The 17,457-nt window shown below is 39.8% G+C and overlaps 1 protein-coding gene across 2 annotated transcripts in view; it reads left to right on the forward strand.

Annotated features, from left to right (window-relative positions):
- The first annotated feature begins 1,580 nt into the window (after positions 1 to 1,580).
- LOC116700370 (roundabout homolog 1) overlaps positions 1,581 to 17,457 on the forward strand; it is an 85,657-nt gene continuing 69,780 nt past the window's right edge. The window contains exons 1-3 of one of the 2 annotated variants that reach the window (XM_032533491.1): positions 1,581 to 1,744; positions 6,091 to 6,217; positions 8,355 to 8,447. In XM_032533491.1, coding sequence (XP_032389382.1) covers positions 6,136 to 6,217; positions 8,355 to 8,447 — 175 coding nt within the window. In that variant the 5' untranslated portion in view covers positions 1,581 to 1,744; positions 6,091 to 6,135. Of the gene's footprint in view, positions 1,745 to 6,090; positions 6,218 to 8,354; positions 8,448 to 12,443; positions 13,113 to 17,457 lie in introns of those variants that run through there. The other variant, XM_032533492.1, reaches the window with a different exon arrangement.

The following is a 17,457-nucleotide window of genomic DNA, read 5'->3' on the forward strand; positions in this document are numbered from 1 at the left end:
ACAGCTGATAGCAAAGGGGGAAACAGATTTATTTAAAGCAGGGTTGTGACTCTGTGATTGGCCCTTGCAATTTGTGTACGATTCCGATTGGTTATGGAGGAAGGTGAACGCCTCCATCACCTGATTCTGTTTAGGAAGAGTGCATTGATTAAATTAAGACTTCCAGGAGAGTCTCGTTGCAGACATGTACATTTATACGCGGCAAAAGTATATTTATTAGATACAGATATTAGATACAGATATTAGAAACAACTGAACTGATTAGCAGTGCTCCGATTAAAAGTTAGGTCTTCCTGAAAGAATTTACGCTGAGCTACATTAGTAGACAGGCTTTTGAATGCTTTTCATAACAACATCAATGAACATAAAATTGTGCTGTTTGGGTGACATGAAAGCAACACAAAATTACAACTTAAGCACCTGCGTATTTGGCTGATGTGTGCAGTCCACTGAGACCCTCACTCTGCTGCATAGGAGACTGAATTGAATAAATAGCTGCTGAACAGTGTTGCGGATCAATTCTCCTTTTGTTGCACACATCATTACACAGAAGAAGATGCATTCATCAGTCATTGTGGACATTGTTTCCAATACAATGAAATAAAAAAATTGATTTTTGTAAACATCTATTCATTGGACATTGGCACAGGTGATCTGGTCATGAATAATACACAGAGGGGTGTAAAGTGGGAGACTTTATACGATGGCAGAATTCCGATAGACTGAATAATCTAAAATTGTGTTTGCTATCTCCATAGTGGTGTTGGGTATTTTCCCTGCTTTGGTGCCTATGCATGGGAAAGCTCCAGCTCCCCCTCTGTAAATACCTGATTAGGAATAAGCAGGTAGCAAAAATAAATGGGCAAAAACAATTTCAATTTCACTCAGTGAAAGAGACAGAGGCTGGCTTTGCTGCAGGTGAACACAGACCCTGTGGGAGGCTTTTCTGCAGATTGTGAACCACGATGCAGGGATGTGTCCCTGTATTGCAACAACACACATTGTGGTTCTCTACCTATTGCTGCAGTTAGCTTTAACTGTGATGCTTCATTTGGAAAACCATTAAAAATATTCAGTCCATGGACATGACATGTACTCAGCTATAAATTGTGACAAACCATAACAGCTCACTTTGTAATACAAGACAGACTTCTTCATTCCTTACTACTCTAGAACTGTTCAAAATACATGATGAACATGATGAAATCAGAATTCACAGAACACTGGTTTACCAGTACAGCATTCAGAAGGGTTTTAAACTTTCCACATATTAATTATGTAGTCCATGATGTCCCCAATGACAGAAAAATGACTGAAAAAAATGACCATCTTCTTGTTTTTTAGTAGTCTGAGAAAATAAAAATCTAAATGCTAATCTTATTGTTGAAATTCACAATTTCCTAACGTTATTGAGTGTGTCAGGCTTAATCTGTAAGAGTAAATTATCTGAGTGCAGCCTTAGGACCCTGAGGATATTGGACCTAGGTTGCTGCAGAGGTAGCATTGTGATTTGTATGCACCCCATCTGATAGCGTCTCCTGGATCACAGATGGATTATTTAGGCTTTTCCTTTGGCGTAGGCTCATTCGTTTGATTTTTTTCTCCTTCTTTTACAGGTTCGCATTGTATCTTCTTTCTTTCTGTGTCTGCTGTTCACTTGGATGTCTCAAAAGCACAAGCTGGCAGCGATTTGGCTTTACCAGAGAAAAATGGAACAATAACGCTGGAGGAATAACCTGGAGGGGTGAGTTGTAAAGTTGTACTCTTTCATTTAGGCTTGATTAGTAGCTTTAGTAATGTCACTATTGCGAGTTTGCATGTTTTTGTCATAGGTGGCTTCAGAGGGAATTGAATTATTTCCCTGCTCATTGATTCATACAGGAGCAGATGCTGTCAGTGTCCACGTGCTCTGGTGCTGAAAGTTATTTGTGGCTAATACAAATTTGTAGTGAATATTATTTGTATTCAGATGATTGCATGTTGCCAAAGGATCATTAAATTTCCAGTATACCTCTGATGTTTTAGCATTTCTCCCTCCATATAGTTACTTTAACTGAAGAAAATTTTGAAGTCAAGTCTCTTGTATAAAATTATCATATCATTTGTTTAACTGTACTTACAGTATGTAGGTTGCAACAAGCCCAAAAAACACTTTAAATAAAATAAATAAAAGCTCAGTCATCCATATTGCTAATTAATAAGAATTTAGTGGGATGGGATAGGGTGGCATGCATATATTAAATTTCTTATACAAAGAATGGATTACACTTTTACTTTGAAAATAGGTAAAATGATTCACAACTTGCAAGGTCTTCAGCTTTCTCTATGTTCGCTGTTTTTATTATTTTATTTTCTCTGGCTTCTGGTTCTAAAAATCCTTTAGTGGTTATGAAAACCCTAAAGGGATTAAGCTACGGCTGTGTACAAGTAACTCTTGCTAAAATTACATTCAAGCAAATCCAAACTCATATCTTGAAGGATCACTTAATCTGGTGGATTTAGTTTATTTGGCTGTACTATCAACCCAAACAAATGTTGCCCTTAACTGGCTTTCCCGGCCAAAAAAGGGAAGGTATGAAGTTTTTAATGGAACAATGTTGAGGTATGAATAGCATTTAAGTTGAGTGTTGTCAGTGCATTCCCTATTATACCCCTAGTCTATAAATGCCTTCAGGTGGGCCTGCGGGGGTTTATTGAGGAGAGATGAAACAATGGTTAGCTGCAGCAGGCACCTTGCTGTTCTCATTTGGGAAGTGATCATCAATATTTCCTCTTAACACCTAAATGTTTTATCAAATGTGTATGCCACACCAAACATACAGTTTATTTTCTTCATTATTTTTATTATTATTTATGTTTAGTGGTCTAAGGTCTTTAACGCTGACATCAGAGTCATTTATCTTCTGGGGCCAAAGGTCACTGTCCCTTGTGGCGAGGCCATAGGATCATCTGTTACCAAGACTAGTTTTTCTCCTCCACAGTGCCCACTCAGCCGACTATGACTTGTTACTATGAGCCATGACAGGGCCCCAGACATTGCCTCTCATACTTTTAATATCCTTTGTTTTGCTCTGATAGCTCCAGTAATGCATTGTAGTGGCAGAGATGAAAGCCTGTATTTGTCTCCCCATCCATTTCCCCAAAGACACAGTCATATGTCAGCGATAACTGCCAGGTGTTGATAAGAACTCTTCAGTCTTACATGAGGAGACAGTGAGCCTTGTGAAATGACAAAGTGTGTAATGCATGGCCTTACTTGATTGACAATAATATATGCAAGTGGTGAGTGTGTTGTGTGTACATAAAAACCGGAAGAGGTCTCAAAAGCACAAACCTCTATTCCACATATACTTCCCTTTGTGAGCTTGATTTAGACTCCAGTTACTGTGCAGAAGAAAAAAGTCAATGAACCATGCTTCCTGGTTTTGCCCCCCCACTTTCACTCTGCACCCTGGCGGTGTTGTAGTACAGAGCTGTTGATCACATCCAAGTCTACAACGTGTGTAAATATTTAAATAAGGTTGACCTGATATCAAAATAACCAATACAATGTTACATTTACAATAGGTGTGTTAGTCATATATTCCTGCAAATGCTACAGGTGCAGTGACATATGTCTTCTTTTCCTTATGATCTGCATCCAATGAAAATACGTCTCTTGAATGTAAGTATTTCCCCTGCGCCTTTTGACACGGCATCCCTGGTATAACATATTGCATGGCCTGTATCTGTCTCCATGAGTACAGGGGATTGCATTTAGGAGGGAGAAAACATGGGAAGGGGGATGCTGAAAGCTGATTCTGTTCACGCTCCAGTGCTTTCTGCAGTATGCAGTCTGTCTGCTGTGGTATAGGGGGAGCTCCTGTTCTGTCTTATTGACAATATGTTAGATGGTAAGCTGTGATTATTCCCCAGTAGGCAGAAGAAGGAAGGGGAAATGAGCAGTCCTGTCTCCTTCGATCTGCAGACTCTCCCTAATAGCCCACAGCAGATGACAGATATTTAGCCATTTCTTTGAGTACGGGCATTTGCGTGTGTTGAGTGTTTGTTCAGTTATGAGTACAACATCAGGTGTATATGACACAGTGTCTTATACTTAAAGGGCGTGTGCTTATTTCCATTATACTAATACTAATAAGACCAACACAAAAGTTGTTTGGAAATGCTCAATTCACTGAACATTTACTGCCATGTGTTGACTGCTTATCTTTACATAGTGCACCACTGACTTGGTTTTTGTTGTTTTCACTAGATCAAATCTTTTTTCTTTTCTTTTTATATTAGCTTTACACATCCTGGTGTGAAAGTAACATTTTTCCACTGCAGTTATCAGGATATTATACATACAGTTTGGGGCTTTTTTTCTGGTTCACTCATATCTTTTTCTTCCCACTGGCATATTTTTAAATTACATCTTGGATGTATTGTGTTTTTTTTTCCCCTCCTACACCCACTTTCTGCCATTCTCCTTTCTGTAGCCTATTCACCAGTAGATTTGTTAGATAAAACTAAACAATGCAATTTTATTATTACCACCCACATTTAATATTCAGCACTCTACAAAATGCAGTCTTCCTTCTAATTATGTTAGTGATATATCCTTGTGTAGATGATGTACAGCAGATTTTAATATGAATATTATTCATTTTGTATATTATATTACAATGTTATTGTTTCTGGCTGTCACAGCTTTTGAAACCTCAGCATCTTTACTATATTGGCCAAACATTGTAGAGTCTCAGTAGAGGTTATTTTACTCAATCAAGTTTTTATTGCCGTGTCATGCATACAAATGAGCCAAGCCCGCATAATAGATAATAGAATATATATGTTGAAGATATCACAGTGAAAAAGCTATTCCAGTCTTTTATCATCTGTTGAACAAAATATTTTAGTATCTCCTTTTAGCCATTTCATGAAAGATTGATACCAAGAATCTAACCCCAAAAATTAAAAATGTACAATAACTAACTTTTTCTACTTCATATACAGAAAAGGTAGTTCTCCTAAACTGACAACATATCATTAGTTGGTATATCGCATTCACAAGTTTTTGGGCATATTCACAATGTTGGCTGTTGGTGTGTTGGTGTGCATTTCACAGAACAATTAAAGTGGTGCATGGAGTTGGTGGGCACAGGGTGCCAAGGCATCCCGGAGAATCTGGCTGTCCATCAGACAGCTAGGATGAGTTACAAAGTGGTTTGTACCACAGATGGCTGATCAGTACAACTGATTTCCTATTTCTACCGCTTGGCGCTGTCACCGTGTTTCGTTACGATTCCCACTTGAGAGCAAGAGTGTGTTCTATGTTGTGTGTGTGTGTGTGTGTGTGTGTGTGTTCAAGGGTGTGTATTTGTTTGGGGGGGGTTCTGGTTTGGAATGTGCAGCAGGTAAATGTGAGCTTGTTTGTATGCTGTTTGACTGGGATTATGTATGAGCACATGCCATTTTGTGGAACACAAAGCGTACACAGTTTTGCAGAAAGCACACATAGAGCATGCATAAGAAGTACAGCAGAAGCTCACTTGTGTGTTGGAATATAATAGGAAAGCAACAGTGAAGCCTAGTGATCTGCATTCCCTCGGTGTGTGTGGACGGATCAGACTGAAACAGACTGGCTGCATGCTGGGTGGCTTTCAGAGGAAAGTCCATCTGTCTTCCTTTCTTCTTTATAGTGGAATTCAAAACAGGAACGCGGTTGTATATAGATTGTATGATTTCACTTTGTGGGAGGAATTGTCTTAACTGATTTGACCATACTAGGACTTTATTAGGCTACTGAAAGTGTATTAAAAGTTAGATGTTATTTCCCTTCCTTATTGCAACACTCACAGAATGACACACAGATTCGTTACTTGTATTGTAAAACAGAAAACCTTTTACAAAAAGGGCTTAATGGGTCTTAAATTTCTAGTCAAATTAATAGAAGCATGACGCCAAAATAAAAGCAAAGGATAATAATGGCTGACTAACGTTGGAGCAGGGTGTATACTGATCTTTTCATCCATTCAGCTCAGCTCACATTTCAACCAAAGTGTATGTGATGTCCTAATAAATGATTTAGCGGCACCTGTCTCTTGGTTCCAGGTTCATTAAGGCCTTCTGAAAGGCCGGCCAGGCCCTTTGGGGATCATGCTGGCTGTACAATCCCCCATCACGTTCCTTCTCATCAGCCTGCTCGGTGTCAACCAGCTGCAGCCGGCCCACGCATCAGGTGAGAATCTCTTCAGTGACCAGCCACACATACCATAGCCATAGTAGTGCCAAGAGTATTTATTCTTTCTCTTCTCTGACTGACTTAATGTGTTTTTGTATTCATTGATTGTTTATTAGTAATATATATTCATTGTTTTAAGATGAGACAGTGGTTAGATGACTGAGCCTTAATCTGTCATTAAAAAATGTGTTGCAAACATATTATAAAAGAATTACATTAATTGAAAGACTTACAAGAGTAGTTTGCACACTGCAGACTATTAAAAAGGCTGTCAGGGTTTAGGGATTTTCAGAAATACAAAGATGGAAGGACCTAAACAGTTTTTTCCCATGCTGTGGAGAAGGATATTTTTTTAAGGGAATACCATCTCCCTTATGGCAGCCATTCTGAACACCTGACTAAAATAAATAGTCTAGAGACTTAGTATGCAAGGTGCCACTCAGATGTCAGTTTTAGTTCTGTTTGAATGGGAGAAAATTGAAAAACATATTTACCAGTACAATTTTAATAGCAGGACTTCAGCAGCTCCTTGGTGCAGTTATGCTGTCCTCTTGTGGTTGAAAAAGAGACAGAACTCAAGATACGTATTTATTTATTTTTGTGTGAAAAGTCCATAAAACAGGGCGTCCCCAACATGCTTTCTGCCTTTAGTTGTCTTTCCCCCAATAGCTTTATGTGTTTTGGATCAAACGGATTTCAACAATAGTGTGTGTGATGATTTATCTACACAGGGTAAATAAAGGTATTGTGAAATCTCCATGGATTATCTTTTGAGAAGATTAATGTCGCATTTGTGTACAGTATATGGCTTTTCCATTTGAACTTGCACTCCAACATGACAACAACAAAAAAAGTTTGAAACTTGCCTTTGTTGCTGCCTATGCTGTGATGAAGTGCCGGCACCCTCTAGTGGTATATTTGTAGATAATATTCATGACTATTAGCCACAGCCAAGTACCCAGCCAGTGGATAAAGCATGGATAAATCAGCGGAAAACTTAACAGTCGGTGCATATGAGCATTTGACTTGTGAATATTGTGCATAATTCACATCTTTCAGATTGTGTTCATCAAAGATATGACAATTTTACTTCTAAACTGTACGAATGTATTAGTTGCTCTTCTAAATTTCCACGAGATGTCTGTTACTTCAATCGCATTAGATTTTGTTCCTGCCCACACAGAAGAGATCATATTCTTCTTGGCACTAAGACGTTAATATGTGGAGACACTTCACCTCTCTGTGACTGCATGATTAAACGTTATCACGCCTCACGGTGCTGGCGCTCCTAGACCGTGCTTCCAGAGCAACAACATGTTTACATCTAGCGGCAAGGGAAACATCATGTATTTTTAAAACAATGACAATCTAAATCTGAATCAATTTGAGTAAGGGGGTTTGTTGTTACTATGTCGAAAAAAGTTGCTGACACAAATGGTAATCATACACTGGAGAGTAATATAATGCATTCAGGCAACTTCCTTAATTAGTTGTTGTGACGGTTGTCATTTTGCAACACTTTTCAGCATCTGTAGGAATGCTGTATTTCATCCATATGAAATTAACCACAAATAGCTGCTTGCAGGTAATGGGTGCATTGTTTTTTGGTTTTATTTTTACTTTGATTACTCTGTTCCATTACTCTGTTTATACGGAATACATTTACTAAAGACGAATGAATAAATAAATGAAAGAACAATCCTGAAAAAATGTTCTTCTTTAGTATAGTTTAGTAAGGTTACCATACAACAGGCCTGTCATAGACTAAACTGTCCCTTTTCTTCAGCATGGCTGCTCCTTTAGAAGTTCCACAACAATACTCGGTGAGATTTATGACTTACGTTCAATTCAAAATCGATTTTCAATTCAAAAACAATTCTCTATTAAAAAAAGGAATTTACAGTGTGTAAATATAGTTACTTTCCCCAATCCTATGAATTGATTTAGAATCTGTAAGGGCTTGAATCGCAATACAAATGTGAATCAGTTTTTTTTGCACATCCCCACTGTTCATGGGTAAACGTCAGCCACTTAGGAATAAAGATGTTGCATGTCGCACAAGGTTAAGTTAAGCAATTTTGTCCATTTTCTGTTTAATTGTATTACCCCCTTGTCGTTGTCCCCATGCCAACAGATACAGATAAACACAGAGGGAACCGTGAGGTCATCACCCAAACACCTGCATCTGAGCCAGCGTCTGAACAAGACAACAGCTTCGGATACAAAGGTACAGTCCAAGTGCTAAATGTGATTTGTGCAATCGTTTGACACAATAATCCTGCTTCCCTTTAACCAACCAATGGAGAGCTCTGATGTGTTGAGGAAGTTTAGATCTTACGGCCCAGCTTCCTGCTAGGGGTGGGAAACCTCCGAGGCCTCACCATATGATATCACGGTAGCTATGTCACGATACAATATAATTGCAATATTCTGCAATGTATTGCAATTTTATCATTTTATTATTTATTCCCAATTTCAAATGATGTCCCCAAAAGGAAACTTTGTCAACATCTGTTTCATCTAAAAAATTAAATTTCTCTGTTTGTTCATCTCACTTTAATTTCGTTGCTGCAAAATGGGATTGTCAAGCAGACAAAATGACCAACACATATAGTATAATAATATATCGATACTTGGCTTCTGGGTATTCATACAGTATTGCCAGAAAATATAGCGATACAATGCTGTATTGATTTTTTCCCCCCACCTCTACTTTCTACACAACATATCCCATCATTTTTTAGTGTTGTACACCATGCTGTTGCATCCTATTAGTGTTAATTCAGCAGAAGGTGTTATCAATCAAGAGTGTGTTATACTTTTGATTGTCACTTGCAGCAGTTGCAACATGTTCTTCTACTTTTGTTAATTAACCAAAGTAACATCTGTGTTATCCAATTTTCCTTTCTACTTCTAAGCGGCCTGCTTTATTCATGGACTTATCTTGTGGAACCTTTTTAAAGAAATGTCTGAAATAAGCCTGACAAAGCCAGCAGTCAGTAAAGTGGTGCTCCAGGTTGTGCTGATTCTGTATTTGTCCTTTTGAAAGATACGATATAGAACCTAATTCCCAGGAAGAGGACTATGTTTCCTTTTGCTGACAAAGACTCTAATACCACTTAATGCCATTTCAGCAGCTGCAGACCTCAAGTGCTGTGTCCAAAGCCAACCCAGTTCAATCCCCTCTCCCTTTGCTTTGACATTTTATGGCGAGGGCTCTGACTGGGATGTACTGAGATAGAACAAAGTTAAATGTTTATCAGTTCCCCAACTCAAGTCTTATTTTGTCATGACAAAATAAGACTTTCTGCACAGTCTTTCTGACGCCCGGAGCGAAATTAAGTTAAGAAGAAGAAAATGAGATGCTAAAATAATGATAATATTGGCCTTTTATCTTTTAATGGGCAGCAAAAACAATGTTTTTCCTTTTTCTTTTGTGGAATCTCAATTGGAGCTCTTACTGGCTTCCATCTGATGGGGTTTATGTGGAGCTGATGGCTGTAAGAGGGATTTCTCTCTCAAGATAAGAAGCCCTTTTTTTTTTTTCATACCTAAAATCTGTGTGGCCCAGCCGGAAAAATAAAGATGACAGTGAGATTGTGAGAAGTTGAAAGGATGTCCTAGTCTTAACGACTGATGAGACCATCCGGGTAGCTGCCTGTTTGCCAATTTGGAGGGAGATCGAGAAGAGCGGAGGCATGGCTATTGCATCAGCTTACTGTGTGATCGTCAACGTGAAGGCTGTCTTATATTTTGCCTCAACACTTTGTACAACCCTGAGCAACTATAGTGATGTGCAGTGAGAGGCTGACAGATATGCAATGATATAAACGAGTGGAGGGAAATGAAAAAGCCAAAGAGCTGTCACAGTTAATAGCAAAGAGGGGGGGAGTGGAGAATCAGCATTGAACACAAAAGCAAGAACGGGGACAATAATGTAGTGACAGTCACAGCTAATGGCAGCAGTGTGTTACATGCATAAATATCCATACATACGTCTAAACAGCTCATACAATTCACTCACGTGTCATTAAAATCTGCCTTTCACCCCTGATATCAGCTACGTTCTGTATTTGTTCATGGACAAAACAGCCAACAGTGACTGCTGTAATAAAGGACTAGCCGAGGCCAAGTTTGTTGTTCTGTGGAGGTTCCAAATTATTTATTCCCTCATAAATATTTTTGGGATTTGGCTTTGTGCTTTTTGGCGATATTTTTGCCCCTGGCTCATGACCAACTGGAGAGCTACATTGGAGTGAAATAAATCAATAAAAATAGGTTTCAGTACTTGGCACTGTCTCCTCAAAATCCTAGCCATTTTATGTGCTGTGTTGCCATGAAGACGTGCATGTCTTTGTGTCCATTTTTCACCATCTGTTCCTAGAAATATTGGAGAGGCTTTGAATTGTGACCAATTGTGAAATGCACGATAGAACCCAGAACTCGCAAACCCTGCAATTAGCTGTGTGCACTGATCCAGTTGTTATGTTAAAGCCACCCACACATACAGCAGGAGCCCCACCGTTGAACCTCCATCCTCTTGTTATTTGTGCTTTAGACCTACTGTGATGACAGCTGGTTTACACCTGTCCATGTTTATAATTAAACTAATTACACAGCAATTATAGGACCAAGACAATATTGTCCTCTACAGTATACTGCTGTGGCACTAATGCAGTAATTCTGTCTCAGCCCTCTGAGCTGCAAGAGAGTCGTATATTGGGATGCTATTGGCTTGGAGGAAATGACAGAGACCCTTGTTGATTGTCTGCAGGAAAACGTAACACAATAGCAATGTGTATAATAAGTGAATAATAGGATACATTGCAGGAAATGTAGTATTTCGGTGCCATTGTGTTGCTGCAAACATGTTGAATATGGCATGGGAGAAAAACAAATGCAAGGAGGTAAAGAAAAGAGAGTGGTAGGTGTTCTTCAATGAAAAAAACAAAACAAATGCAGTGCATATTTTATAAAGGCAAAAATGTGCTTGTGGTTCAACTGTAATTTCTCATATTTTACTGGTTTACCAACGGTGATGGCTCAGCCTGCAGTGCAGGCTCCATGCAGCAGAGCCACCAGTGGTTCACAATGGGCAATTAAAGGATTTGAGGCGAGAGGTCAGGGAGGGCCGGGTAAGTCCAGTGTTTTCAGCCTAACTGTGACTTGAAAGACCAGAAGCATCACTGTTTTTTTCTGTACCGTGTTAGTAAGACAGAGCGATTAAAGCTTGGCTAAATGCATACTTAAATGTCTTTTCTTTTGTTACTAATTTTGGTTGGACATGTGAAGGGATTTTTAAGTATACCCTTTTGATTGTAGGAATGATGCGTGCACTTAACTTGGCATCTTTTTGTAGTGTCATGCAACCTGCCTGCTGTGGGCTTGGGGATCTCGGTGTAGTGGGGAGAACTAGGGCTGCCCAGACTGTGCTGCAGCCCTGCAGCCAGCAGAGGGAGTGCTGACCTTTTTCGACAACACAGGACATTTCAGAGTTTCATATTGATACACTGCATATTGTAACTATTAACTTTAAACGACTAATCTTGCTCAGATCCAAATGTATTTTGTTGGGGTAGACTAGTTCACTCAGGCCATGTGGTTATTACTTCCACATGTTTAATATCAAGACATAGTATGTCAGACATTTCGTTTCTAATGCCCTCAAAATGTCATTTAATTTCCCAGTGGTATGTTGAGAGGTCAGGGGGTGAAAACGTCATTGATTTTTGTCATGGAGAGAAGAAGCACAATGCTGCACTGCTGCCGGGTGTGGATGAAGGGACATTTCACTTGCTCATTAGGCATACAGTATGTTTCCCATGTGTGCTGCCTGAGCTGGTCCCTTTAGGTTTTAATAAGCACATAGTGCAAGTGTGCATCTCTCTATTTTGATAGGAGGATAAACAAAACAGCATCAATCATTCAGCAAGGTCAAATTTTTGTTTCACTTTCAACAGTAGACGCATTTTAAAATATTAAGTACACTTTTGGTTTGGGAAGTCTGTGGTTCATAACCGACTCCTATGAAAGTGATGTGACTAAAAACAAAGCGTTTGATTGTTGCAGCCAATTGGATTCATCATAGAAACAGCTTGACTTAGGCCCATGGGACTTGAAATTGTTCTATTGGATATTAAAACTATAACATCCACATGCCGTAGTTTGCAGTAATTCAGGCTGCTGTAGACTGGGTCTTTTTCATAAGGGACGTGCTTGATGCAAAGCCCAGTGGAGCCTCGTGTTGTGCATGAATCCTTATGCGGTTAAATGGTGCCTGGCGCGCAGGAATCTCCTCTGCACAACAGAAAAGCCTCTGACTGGTTAGGAAAACCAAAGCAGCACTGAGCGCAGAGACGCGCGGCGCCTCATCCAACCAGCGCCAGTCCCACGAAACCGGGGTAAAACTACACGTTTAAACCATTAAAGTGGCTGCAACTGGACGCTTCTGCTGCTTCGGATTCTTGCTCTCCATTCAGCCTCGGAGAGCTTCTCCCGAAGTGGAACTAATAGCGGATCTGATCACAGATGAATTCAGCGAAGTTATCAGCATTTGGAAGTGAGAAGTTTGATAGCAGGGGAGAAAATCCAAGTGGATTACTTCTGGAGTAGCCCGCAACGATGCCTCCGACTGATCCCAACTCTGATTCTAATAGAAATTCACTCTCCGGGGAGCAGTTCTGAACAGTATTATCTGTATTATTGCGGAGTTCAGGAACTCTCCTCCACACGGATCTCCATCATCGGCTCCGCAGGAGAAGTTGTGATTTAGATGAAATAGACCGCAAAGCGCCATCTAACTGGATTTACACCGTTTCGAGCTGCTCTTGAATGATGCCTGCCTGTCTGACGGGGATTTACTGTCTACTGGCATTTCTACAGATTTGTTCAGGTATGAGTTGCTTATTGCCAAGACAAGCTTTTCTTATGTTTTCACCATGGGCAGTTTCAAAATAATAGCTAATATGCTGTATAGAAAGAGACTGGTTTGAATAGCGATGGTGGAACAGAGAGAGAAGTTAGGTGATGAATTGGCTAAGTTTGATCAGTCATGGCACCCTGCGTGTATTCCGGTCACCTTTTCTCGGTGTAGCCAGCAGTATCAGCATGCGGCCCCTGACCCATGCTGCGTGCTGAAAGTGACCCATTTATTTATGATCTGCTGCAGTCCAGTGGAACACAGCCTTTTACGAGTTTCACACTGGTGGAAATTAATTGCCACAGTTAGTGTCATAAGAAAAAAAGAGAGAAATAGAGTGAGGTTTATGTGAGGGCATGTTGCTAAATGTATGTTGTTAAAGTCAATGGCATGCCTTCATGTCTGCAATGAGTCAAAGTAGGCCATATCGGTACTAGGTTATCATCCTCAGTCCTCAGTGGGTGCATATATTACAAGAATTGAAGGTTAATGAGGAACAGAGACACTTGGACGCAACCTTTGCACCAATGTTCCACACACTGACAATGTCATGCATTCTGGAAGAAATATTTAGGCTAAATAATGTTTGGATTTTTTGAGTGAGTGAGAAAGATTTAGATTCTCAGTCTACTCTAGCTTATAGTACTTCTCTTCATTTTTGAATGTGCCAACTCCAGAATGCAATCCAGGGTGGCATTTATGTGGGGCAGTTAGGCATTGCATTGTCAGACACCATCTGAGACAATACATGCTGTGTGTACTATCTGGATGCTGGGTTTGTGTTAGATGGTCAAGGTTCATTATGGGGAAATGGCCAGGCATAACATTGATCTAACACTAATATTGCAGGTGGAGGTTGTGGTGCACATCAGCAAAGACAACGTTTTTGTTGGAGTGCTGGCAACATACTTACTTTCCACTAGACAGTGTTGGCTCGCACATTTTTCTTTTGCCTCGATCCCAGCTGATGTTAGCCGCTGTGTCCCAGTCAAGCAGCAAAGGTTGAGGCTTGAAGGAGCATCACAGTCATCGCCTTCTCCACCCACTAGGAATGAAAAGGCACACTAATATCATGCAGAATATACTAGCAGTCACATAGACTAATACTGTAGTACAGTAGGTAGCTTCAGTCCAGATATTAGATTAGAACCTACAGTATGCACCTGCTGTGGGGCACAAGCTGTTTAAGCCTGGAGGACAGCATGCCCAATAGAGAAATAAAATGAAAAAAACGTCTATAAAACTAAATACAATCTCTCCATCATATACTTTAACAAAAGAAAAGTATTTTACTTTATGTATTTTAAGCTATGGAGTGGATTTTAGGCTAATGATTCAGCCGAGAGTAGGCTAACAGTGTTTAAGTAGCAATTTTTGTTCATTCATCATAAATCTTACAAAATGTCAATGCATATTTTCTTGAAACCACAGAAAAGGCACGCAATCTGAATTTTTTTATTTTTTTTATTCCAAGATTCCCTCAAATTCCCTACTGGCGCCAGTCAATATATTTTCAGCACTAGGGCTTTCATAAGTGTCTGTCACTGAGTGATGGCTTTATTTGGCACTGGACTTCTTTTCTTTGACATTGTAGAGGCAGTTTTTTTTTTTTCAAGGTTTTTACTTCTACGAGAGCTGAAAGTCATTTTGCCTACTTCAGAATAACATTTGGGTTAAATCTCATTCTTGGGTGTGACTCCGTTCTTTAAATTCACCACGTTATGACTGTTATTTATGTCACATTTTCCAAACCCAAAATACATTTTTTACTTTCTGTGACCATTGCAGAAGCTGTCAACATGTGGATATAATGCAGCCTTTTACCAACCATGTTCTTGCATTTCAGCGGTGACTCAAAAACAGTAATCACACTTAGGCTTGTCTGTCTACATCAAGAGCAAAAAAAAAAATGTGTCACACCAATTTTCCAGTTTGTTGTCACAAAATTTCCAAACTGACAAACTTTGTTAACCACACAATCCTAAGGGTTTCAAGAGTACTCAAGGATATTTGTGCTGTTCTATACTTTTAAGGAAGTTTTCTGAACCTTCAACATTAATTCAATATGTTTATTTGCAATCTGAAATGTGCACCTGACAGGAAACAAACCCCATTATTTGATATTTATTCAATGCTCGTGAGCACTGAACAATGGGGACCAGACTTCTGACAAACTGTCACTAATGGGCCCAGCGCTGCAGGTTTTAGCCAACATGTGTGAGTAGGATAGGATAGGATTTACAGTAAATGTACATGGCACTGGCCAGGCTGAGCCTGTGAGTGAGTGTGTGTTCACCACATCTCTATCCCACCATAGATCACAGGGAATTTTTTGGGATATCCGCCAGGTTTCCATGCCTGTCCTTGAAAATGATCCATGCGTAACAAATTACAATCAGAATGATTACATGTCTTTTTATCCATCCTACTTTTGTTTAATGTATACCAACTCATCCCTTTCTATGGTATCTCGACTGTAGCATAAACACGTACAATGGTCCATCAGTAAAACATCAAGCTATTGAAGCTCGGCTGTTAAGTGACTTCATGGCACTCAGAACTAAGGGAAACCTGGAACTCTCCTTCGTTGAGAGTTTCCATAATAAATCTGCCAACAATAATTGGGTGATACATAATAATCTAAATGATGGCCATTAAAAGCATACACTCGTGTTGAGATGGCTTTGTCCCTTTCATCCCCCAGATTTAAATTATGCATCCCCAGAGTAATGCTGGGACTTGCATCGCCATTCTACCTGCTTTGTTTGATGGTCTGTAAACACTGTCTAAAAAGGAACCATGGGAAAATAAAATATCGGCTCATCCTTTTATGGTGGCTCTCTCAACTGTGCTTTCAAACAACAGTACAGGATTTGAAACCAAATCACTTTGGCTGGAACTGATAGGACTATTATCTTCATAATAACTGTACTAGCTCAGCGAATAACTAGGCTAATTACTTTAGTAATAAGTAACCAAGGCCCTCTGAGGCTTGTTTTATCTTTTTATAGACCCCCCTCGTCCATGTGTTATCAGTGGAGAAGTAAGTACAAGAGGTGCTCAGAGACCAGCAGAACACAGCCTAACTCCATCACTGGTGTTGCAGCAGCCCCACAGGGACCAGTTTGATTGAGACATCTGGCTGGCCTGTTGGAGGTAGTTGCACACAGGTCAGAGTTCACATGTACCTACTCATGCTGTTTTGGCGACCGACACTCAGTGGCTGCAAGAGGTTGACTGGTGTGACCCAAAATACCGCACAGCACTTGTTACAGAACGCTGGTCTTTAAGTAATGATGGCTTGATTGGGGGAAACTGGCCTGCTGTGTTAGTCCCCTCAACTAACAAGACTCCCTGTAGTCTTTGTAGTGGTGACAATGATGAGCGGAGTCTCACCACTAATGATGACTTTTTCGCTATGCATGATGGTGCTAGGCGATAATTCCTTTGTTTGTTGCATGAAATTGTCATATTCCTTCTTTTTCTTCCTCAGAAATAATCGGCTTCATTGAATATAAATGGTTAGTTGGAGAGCATCTTCATTATTTTTGTTTATTTCTTGTAAGATGCTAATGGGAAGAATTGAAATAAGGATGTTTTTTGTTTTAATGCATTGAGGGCGTGGCCCGTCCCTGCTTTATTCATACTGACGGATAATCTGCAGAAACCCCTCTGTCTTTTAAGAAAGGTGCACTGCTTGCTTGCTAATTTAGCATATGCTCTTTCATTCTTTACTGCTGTCAATGCCTCTGGCACACTGTGCTTTTTAGCTGTCAATGGCTTTAAGGCTTTTAAGGCATTATATATTTTTTTTACCCATCCTTGGGATCCATTAAACCTGGGTTTAGGGCTGTTTCTGAAATTCTTTAGCACTTTTTGTGTTGTGTTGAAAGACTTGATTTGGACAAACACCTTCCATCTTAAATTATATTTTCATTGTTATACAGACCATCTACAGAGTCAGGTTATGTAAAGATGACTTCATGCCAAAGGCATGTTGCTAGACACAGGTGTTTTTGAGGTCATCATAACAATACATGCTCATGTGAACTTTGTCCCCCAGGAACTATTCTGGCATTGAAACAGAGAGTGGATCCCTCTTGTCTCTCAGATCCCTGCAGACGTTGCTGCAATTGTTTTCTTCTGACTGAATGTGCATGCATGCATATGTAATGGTGTTGGCACAAGCTTGTTTTAATGTGTGTTTTCGGATTGCGTGTTGAAAGCTGTGATTTGTGATTGCTTCCCTTGTTTACTCACTGGTGTCCTGCGGTGCAGTGAGGCCGAGCGTGGTTGCCAACCCTGGGGAAGGGAAGCT

The sequence above is a fragment of the Etheostoma spectabile genome, chromosome 13 (assembly GCF_008692095.1).
Source record: "Etheostoma spectabile isolate EspeVRDwgs_2016 chromosome 13, UIUC_Espe_1.0, whole genome shotgun sequence".
In the NCBI taxonomy this organism is placed as follows: domain Eukaryota; kingdom Metazoa; phylum Chordata; class Actinopteri; order Perciformes; family Percidae; genus Etheostoma; species Etheostoma spectabile.